This window comes from Octopus bimaculoides, chromosome 27 (genome assembly GCF_001194135.2).
Source record: "Octopus bimaculoides isolate UCB-OBI-ISO-001 chromosome 27, ASM119413v2, whole genome shotgun sequence".
Lineage (NCBI taxonomy): Eukaryota > Metazoa > Mollusca > Cephalopoda > Octopoda > Octopodidae > Octopus > Octopus bimaculoides.
Window position 1 is genome coordinate 8916375 of NC_069007.1, and position 9534 is coordinate 8925908.

A 9534-nucleotide genomic window follows, 5' to 3' on the forward strand; every position below is an offset into this window, starting at 1 on the left:
ATATATGTATTTATGTATGTGTATATATATGTGTAATAGTTTAATAAATTTTGATTCTTATGTATTAAAATAAGTATTTAGTAAGTCGGTATTTTCTTATCAATCACTCAACAGAAATTGGTAAACAGTGTGTATAGTTTCAATAGCATGGTTTATTTTTAAAATTTTATTTTATCTTAAAGAAAAAGTAGATGATAAAATGAATGGTGAAACATATTGACCGATGGCGATGGCGATCATACATTTCACTGCTGGAAAAAAAGACTGAACATGATTAAGTAAGTTAATATCTATTTTTAACTATTGTAGATTAAATCTTGTTGAATGGAGGCAATTCCAGAGAGATGAGTCATTAGCAAAATGTTCTGTAGGAATTGTAGGAAGGGAAACACAACTATGAATGCTTAAATGATGACATGTGTGTATGGAAAACCTGAGGAAAGAAAGTGTGAAACAGCAATGGTTATAGTGACAATAGCAGTTAAAATAGAGGATGAAATTGGTCAAAAGTTTACCTACCAATTTTTCCTCAAATTCTGTCCAATGTGGTTGGCAGGATTAGAGGGTTGCTTTCTTGGAAATGGGACACACTGTTGTGTGTATACAAAAATCAGGATAGATTTTGGTGGAAAATGAAAGACTGAAGAGTTTAGTGAGTATAGGAGCATGTTCTGTGTTGCAATATTTGAGTTTAATGGGAAGTACCTCATCAGAGTTGGTGGCGTTGTTAATCTCAAGAAACCATTGGTATTTTCAAACTTGACACATGTGTTTGCAATATGATAAGCCTGGTGGTGAAAGGTGATAAATTTGGAAATTTGCCAGAGGTGTGTAGTGTGGAGTTGGACAGAAAATGGACAGCAAAGATGAAAGCTTTCTTTTTTTAGGAAAGCTGTCTATGGAACTATTATTGTTATTGAGAAGTGTAGAAAGAGAGAATTCTGTGAAGCTGGTGAGGATTTGTTTTTAAGCGAGGAACCAGAAGAACCAACTAGAGAGACAGAAAAGCTTGAGGGCAACACATGGTATTATAAGCTTTGTTTCTGCCTGCACTGAGTGGGGAAACTGGGAACATTGAATCAATCGGAAATACTTTAATGAAGGTATTTGAAATATCTATTGTATCCTATAACTTTCTTCAAACCCTTAGGAGAAAATATTTCCCTTACATAAACCAACATCAGTGAACACATATTCTTCCCTGCCATGCCTTCTGTATCTATCACTGACCATTACATTCCATGGTTAACACTCTATCACCTGCATAATGATGACACATCTCATTTTATCTCACCATCATAATTTAGTTGCTTTCTATTTTATTGGGAGACTGAAATCTATTTTTATCATTTAGATCACTAACCAACAGGCATTTAGCTTTTCTTCGTTTTTTTCTGGTAACTATGACCAAAGAAAAAATTCTTCACTGCTTTTCAGATAACATTCAAAAGTGGAAAATCACAACTAGTTGAATCATTACAATGCCACTTATGCCACCTAGGCTGGACTCAGTTAACTGATAATAGAAAGTAGAAAAGAAACCTAGTGTTGGGGAAAAACTAGTGTGAAAGGACAAGAATATGAATAAAGAAGAAACATGCGGGCAGTGAAATCACAAAACTCAGAGTTTTGATACAAGGAAGTTGTGAAAAACCTATTAAACTGAATTCTTTTTATTATTGATAAAAATGTTTGAAATAACGTAAATTACTCTGTGGTGTAGAAGTTAAGTTATACCATTTAATTTAAATGTAATTGGACAGAAATGAAATGGAATATTCATAATTTCTTGCATTAGCATATCTGAGAATTTTAGGAGATGAGGAAAAAGGAAAATGCAGCATTCAAGTTTTTCTTAAAATATCATGTCATTGTGGGGAGAAAAGCCAATATTATACACCTTTTAAACCTTCTTATTCAGGTAACCATGAGTAATAGGGATAAAGTTGACGATGGATGTGAATTGCTGATAGTTGATGATTGGAAAGTGACAGAGTTGAGAGGAATGTGATTCTAAGGAAGAAAGATTTATCCAAGCGTTTTGTATGAGATCTGAAAAGGAGAAGAAAGTGGTAAATGAAGTAGGCTTGTAAGAAGATGGAATGGAAATAAAGCCATTTTATGAACTCTCAAAAGAAATTTTCAGTGGATGAATGCACTTGCGACTGAGATTAGCATCGAGTAAATAGAAAGAGTGTAATGGATGAGATTTATCTAATCTATAAAGTTGAAGTTTAAAAGGAAAATAAAGAATAAAACGTTTATGTCTATATGTTTAATTTACTTTTAATCACATGAATTTTTATTGCATGAAATGGTTCCATACCTTGGTAAGGTGTTTCAAAATCAACAGGAATAACTAAAAAAATAATCAATGGAAAGTTGAACATTATTCTCTTTATCTTCAGTTTCAAATTAATCAATTGGCAACATGGCAGTTTGATTTATTTATCCATTTTTAAAAAATATATTTAGAAAATTTTTTAAATTTTATATGATTGCATTACTTTAGTAAAATTGAATAAAAATTAACAATTACTAATTTTAAAATTTTAAATCGTTAAAATATTAATTTATAGATCACCAATATTCTCAATGTTAAATCATTTCTGCAAGTTGAATATTATTTCTTTTAAATTATTGAGGACATACTGAGATTTTCTTTAAATTAGGTTTATCAAGGTTTATAAATATTTTTTTTTCTCTAATAATTATAATTTTGCTGGTAACAGAGAGGTTTGTCATTTTATGATATTTTTGTTTAATATGTTGATATTTTCATTGCAGAGATGACATTTTTATAAGCTACTTAATATAGAAACGAAGTTCCTTCTTATTAATGTACTTGTTAAATTATTTAAATGTAAGGCCTTTTGAACAATAATTAATTACAAGTACTTTTTCCTAAAAAATGTATGATTTTAAATCAAAAGGAAATTGAACTTAAAATATATTTAAATTGTCAGGTTAAGTGAAAAAGAGTAAACAAAAAGATGAAAATAGCATTCTGGTGATAGAAAGAGAGTGTCATGAGGGTGGGCTGACAAGTTCATAGGTTGACTATGAAGGAGTGAAATCTTACATAGATTAATTCCAACCCTTATTAATAACTGTATTGTTTCTTTTCACATAAACTGACATCTCACTGTTCAAAGAAGACTTCAAAAGTAACTTGTAGTGCCTTCTCTTGAAAATGGAGAAAATTTGGCATTGTGGTGTTATCAAGTACCTACAGATAAAGGGTTTAGCCTCCAACGACATTCATACCGACATTAGGAGATGATGCTCCAGCTTTATCAACAGAACACAAGTAAGCAGCTGAATTTAGAAGGGGGAGAGAGAGTCTTGAAGATGATTCAAGATCTGGACGTCCTGCAGCTGTCCCCACCAAGGAAAACATTGATCATGTTCACCACATTGTGATGGACAACAGGCGATTGACTATAAATCAAATAGCCAATACTATTAGCATATCCCATGAGAGGGTTGAGAATATTCTGCACTATGAACTTAGCATGACAGAAGAAAATCTGACATTGCTTGAAGCAGATCCAGTGGGTTTCCTAGAACATTTTCTCAGCCAGGATGAGTGTTGACCTCATCACTTTGAGCCAGAGACAAAGGCAATCTATTCAGTGAAAACATGTCTCTTCACCTGCTCCAAAGAAGGCCAATGTTGCTTCATCACCAGGAAAGTTGATGGCTTCAGTGTTTTGGGATGCAAAAGCATTGTTTTTATGGACTATCTTCAAAGGAGTCACACCATCAACTGAGAGTATTATGCCAGCTTGCTGAGGTAGTTACAAAAGGCTATCAAGACCAAACGCCCTAGAATACTGACAAAAGTGGTCTTGTTTCATCGTGATAATCCTCTGGAACACAAGTCCTAGGTTTTAATGGCTGCTGTGCATAACAGGAATTAAAGTTTTTAGTTGACTAGCAACTATTTATGGTTCTCCTATTAAATATACCTCTCCTATATAATGATCATCAGAATTTATCTTCTTATTTACTACAGGTCCCTATTCTTTTGGTTTGCTCCCCTCTGACTATTATCTCTCCCCCAGATAACATTTGGCTGAGAAGTGATGATGACATCATGTCTGCTGTTGATGACTTTTTTTGAGTAAGAGGTTGAAAGCATCTTCATTAATGAGATCCAAGCACTGCAACACTGATGGAAGAAGTGTGTGGACTGCAAGGGGGACTATGTTGAAAAGAAAAACCTCATTTGGTCACATTGTGTGTGAGTATCTTGGTAAGCCTATGAACTTCTCAGCTGACACTCCCACATCGTTTATGGTTAATATTGGAAACATGAAGTAAAATGCAAGAAGATTAATTTATATTTGCTTAAAAGCATAACACTATAACTGCTCTAGAATTTCAATATACAATTTTGAATTTAAACCATTTATTATTTAGTATCCTAACCTAACATAATTTATTTTTAATGTGTAGAATTTTGAACAATTCAATGCAGAATTAGCTTACTTGCTGAAGCCTCAGAAAATACTTAACTCTTCTAGCCCACTCCACCTAGCTTTACACTGGTATTTCAACTTGTAAACTTAATTCAGCTCTGGCATGTATGCCTCAGAAACAATTTATCATTAATTTGTGCAATTTTTAACTTAGTATACAAAGCAAAAATCTTCTTATTGTTTCGGTAATTAAAACTACTACAATGTCTCTTCACTTGTCGGGCTTTATTTCCATTGAGATTTCAACCCCCAATCAGTCAAAATATATTTTCATAAATAGTCTATCATAATGTTGAGAAGGTATATAATCTTATAATTTAAGATGAAAGAGGCATTTGTGAGGTTTACCTCTTCATCAAAAACAATCTTAGTGGAAGCAAAGTGAATCAAATTCAAAGAAGAATAAAAACCACATTGCAAACCTAGATTTCTTTTAGTGTATTTCTTGCTTTATTAGACGTAGTAAAATATTAGAATATATCAAAAGAAAATGATTCAGCTCTTTATTTTGATCTACCGTAACCCAATAAATATACATACCCATTAATATGTACATACCTTTCTTGAAGCAACCTTTCAGGGACAAAGTGATTTTCATGTTTTTATAACTTGAAGGTTTAAATTTAATTAAAATCCCTCTGGCTTTTGTTCCACTTGGAATAGAAGTACTTGCATTAGCATGACGGGTCTGCAAAGCCATAACAAATCTATTATTCTCAATGTAAACAAATAAATATAGTTTTCAATTTTCAATAAAATATAATACCTTTAGAAAACAATATTCTGAGCCATGGAACTGGTTGTTGTTAATTTTTAAAAATTTGTTATGATCTGGAGTTTCCTAATGGCTATTGACTGTGAATTCCATGTTTTGGTGTCAAAAAATTCTAAAGAACTTATATAAAGAATGTTTACTATAAACCAGGAGAGAGATGATATGTATGTTATATATTCTGTGCAGCAATAGGAAAAGTCAGCAATTTTCAAAATACACATAAGATATATATCATATATTTACAAAATTTTTTTGAAAAATATCACATTTCTCACTAATAGCATCAATAAGCCAATGATAAAACCTTTTCTGGTCTCTTGATCAGTTAGAAATAGCAGCCAAATTCTCTCAAATACACTGTATTGACCTTAATAATAATAACAACATCAAAAAAATACCTTAGGAATGAGAACCCAGGTTCAAAATTTCCTCAAGACACCTGATGAAGGCTCGAGGGTATATCAGCCAAAACATTGAGTTAACAACAAACAAGATGAGTACAAATATCTGTCAAATGAGTGGCTGTGTGATAAGTAGCTTGCTTACCAACCACATGGTTCCGGGTTCAGTCCCACTGTGTGGCACCTTGGGAAAGTGTCTTCTACTATAGCCTCGGGCTGACCAAAGCCTTGTGAGTGGATTTGGTAGACGGAAACTGAAAGAAGCCCGTCGTATATATGTATATATATATATATATATATATATATATATATATATATATATATATATATGTATGTGTGTGTATATGTTTGTGTGTCTGTGTTTGTCCTCCCCCCACCAACATCGCTTGACAACTGATGCTGGTATGTTTACGTCCCTGTAATTTAGTGATTCGGCAAAAGAGACCGATAGAATAAGTACTAGGCTTCCAAAGAATAAGTCCTGGGGTCGATTTGCTCAACTAAAGGCGGTGCTCCAGCATGGCCACAGTCAAATGACTGAAACAAGTAAAAGAGTAAAAGAGAATGTAACAATGTAAATAATGTACATAATTCCTCATCTCCTAAATATAGAACTGTATCAAATTATCAAATTCAAATAAACTCAATTATATATTCATTATCATTCTGATAAAGCAATTTTCTTCAAGTCCATGAATACAACTCCTTTAAATTTAATTGTCCATAAATGAAATTTTTTTTTCATTAAGAAAATAATCTCTTTAGCTTCTTTAAACATGGAAAGAATAATGAAATATGCTTTCTAGCAATTAACACAGTTCAACTTGATTAACTTAAAATTCAACATTTAGCACAGTTCACGAATCTTTCTTTTCATGGAGCGCTTCTTTAATTCAACAGTTCTGGCATGTTGATTTTTCATCCGGATCTCACAGTTTGATTACAGATAGTGTCTGTAGTCTCAGACTCATCTGTATCACAGTTCATAGTCTCTTCACATTCAACCATTTAGTTGAACTGTTGCATTCCCAGCAGCTGTCCACAGATGACGGTGATTTCGTCGATACTGCCTTCTATTTGACATCGTTATGTTGTAGGATCTTGGTGCATCATCAACTGATTTGACAACTCCAGTCTTCCATGACTGATTTTCTTGAATCCTGACTTGCTGTCCAGGAGCCAAAAAAGGTAACTCTCTATTACCTCTGTCGTAGAAGTACTTTTACTGGTCTTGAAGTACTTTCAGCTGATCCTGTAGCAGTTTCTGGTCCTGAGGTTTCAGCAAAGCATCCGACACAGGTAAGCAACTCTTCAGGTGCCTGCTCATTAGCATCTGAACTGGTGATAGATTGACCATGTCAAGTGGTGTATTTCTGTACTTAAGTAGAGCTAAGTAGACATCTCGGCCACTAGCTTCTGTTTTCTTAAACAGATTTTTTACTGTCTGGTTTGATTGTGGGTATGTCAGACTTGATGTTGTGTGTTTCAAGGCCCATTCTTGACCAAAGTTATGGAACTCTGTACATCATGAACTGCCGTCCGTTATATGTTATGAGCTCATCTGGGATGCTGTGTCTGACAAAGACAGATTTCACTGCTGTGATTGTCATTTTACTTGATAGGTCAGGCAATTTCACAATTGCAAGGTACTTTCAGAAATAGTCCATGCACATCAGGTAGTCAATGTTTTTGTACACAAACAAGTTGGCCCCGACTTTAGTCCACGGTCAATCAGGAGATTTCATGGCTCTTCAACGATTATTTCAGATTACTCTTTCTGCTCTCAGAATATTTTGATACAAATTCTTCAATTAAACAGTCATTCCTAGCCAGAAGATAACATCTTTGGCTCTGAGTATGCACTTTGTCGCTCTGAAATGAGTATCATGAATTCTGTTCAACATTTCTGTTTTTAGTGTTGCAGGAACTACAATTTTGTCAGCTTTGAAAATGAGATCATCAACAACAGTCAGTTCATTTCGAATATTGCAGTAGTCTCTTGCACTTGCTGGAACATCATTTCTGTTTTCTGGTCATCTGCTGTAAAGCTGGACCTTGTGCAAATTCCCTTATGATATTTGTCATGCACCAGTTTATGGGCAGCAATTTTTGTCACTGCTGCTGTCAGAGATGCAGTGATTCGGTTGTCAGCTGTATGGATATCTAATAATATGGACACTACTCTCCACCAATTACAATATTTGAAAAGTATTATTAAAGCATAATTCATGAAGATACAGTTTTAACCCTTTCGTTACCAACCCGGCTGAAACCGGCTCTGGCTTTGTAGTACAAATGTCTTGTTTTCAAAAGTTCTGAATTAAAATCTTCCACCAAACCTTAGTCACAATTTATGTTCCTAACACTAGCCTAATGATAACCAAGTTATTTTACTTAATTCTTTGTTATATTTAAAGTAATTGAAAGAAACACAGAGTATCTCAAAATAAATACGGTAATGAAAGGGTTAAACAAATACAGGAGACTCAATGCTTGACTGATTTCGTATCATCTGCAGTAGGAGGGAAAACTTAAAAATATGTGTGTGCATATGTGGGTGGGGTCACTGGCTCAGGAACAAAATTTGCTTAGGGGGTGCAAACCCAGGTCCAAAATTTTTTACAAACAAGGTCTTGTTTTTTTTTTTTTGTTCTGTTATTTATTTTTGTGATTTGTTCTTTGGGAAGGAACCTAACTTCAAACTACTTTTTACACATCACTTTTTTATTCACTGTTTTGTAAACCTGAGAAAAATAAGTAGGGTTGCAAATTTTGGTTCTGCACTCCGTAAAAATTCTAGGGGGTGCGCTTGCACCACCTGCACCCCCTGTTCCCGGGCCCATGGGTGAGGCTATATTCTATTGCATAAATAATTCAATAGTTGTTTCTACGAACCTTAGTATTTAACTTTGTCATGTTAGATGTAAGTGTTGTCACTTCATATTGATAAACATTATCATGTTCAGGTAATCTCAGTATTGCACCTTTTTCAAGAATGTATCCAAGTTTAACCTCCACTGATGCAGTTGGGATTTTCATTACATCAATGCTCCAACCATTATTATTTGGTCGAATAACATCTGGATTTTCTCCTGTACTTAGGACAATTTTCGTATCAGGGATAAGAGATGTTGAATCCATTCCTTCAACAAGGTCACATAAATAACCTGAAAAATATAAAATAAATGATTTTAGAAAATATATGTTCAAAAACAAAATATGCTAATTATTACTACATAGGCGTGGGAGTGGCTGTGTGGTAAGTAGCTTGCTTACCAACCACATGGTTCTGGGTTCAGTCCCACTGCGCGGCACCTTGGGCAAGTGTCTTCTACTATAGCCTCAGGCCGACCAAAGCCTTGTGAGTGGATTTGATAGACGGAAACTGAAAGAAGCCCGTCATATATATGTATATATATATATATGTGTGTGTGTGTATGCGTGTGTATATGTTTGTGTGTCTGTGTTTGTCCCCCCAACATCGCTTGACAGCCAATGCTGGTGTTTACGTCCCTGTAACTTAGCGGTTCAGCAAAAGCGACCGATAGAATAAGTACTAGGCTTCCAAAGAATAAGTCCTGGGGTCGATTTGCTCGACTAAAGGCGGTGCTCCAGCATGGCCACAGTCAAATGACTGAAACAAGTAAAAGAGTAAAAGAGTAAAGAGATACATGAATAAAAGATGTGTGAAATAACAAATCAAATGAAATAGTCTTGCAATCAACAAAAGCCTTCATCCTTCCTCTCTATATGATTGTGTGTGTGTGTGTGTGTGTGTGTGTGTGTGTGTGTGTGTGTGTGTGTATTACAACAAAAATTTTATATCTTGGACATAGAATTACCCAAGGTTTCACATTACCCAAGGTTTCACATT

The 9534-nt window shown here is 34.3% G+C and overlaps 1 protein-coding gene across 1 annotated transcript in view; it reads right to left on the reverse strand.

Moving 5' to 3' along the window:
• Positions 1-9534, reverse strand: part of LOC106881592 (uncharacterized) — a 158543-nt gene that overhangs the window by 105965 nt on the left and 43044 nt on the right. Inside the window, exons 27-29 of the mRNA XM_052977128.1 lie at positions 8556-8827; positions 5043-5172; positions 2327-2359 (exon numbers count right to left, since the gene is read on the reverse strand). Of these exons, the coding sequence (XP_052833088.1) occupies positions 2327-2359; positions 5043-5172; positions 8556-8827 (435 nt within the window). The remainder of the gene's footprint in view (positions 1-2326; positions 2360-5042; positions 5173-8555; positions 8828-9534) is intronic.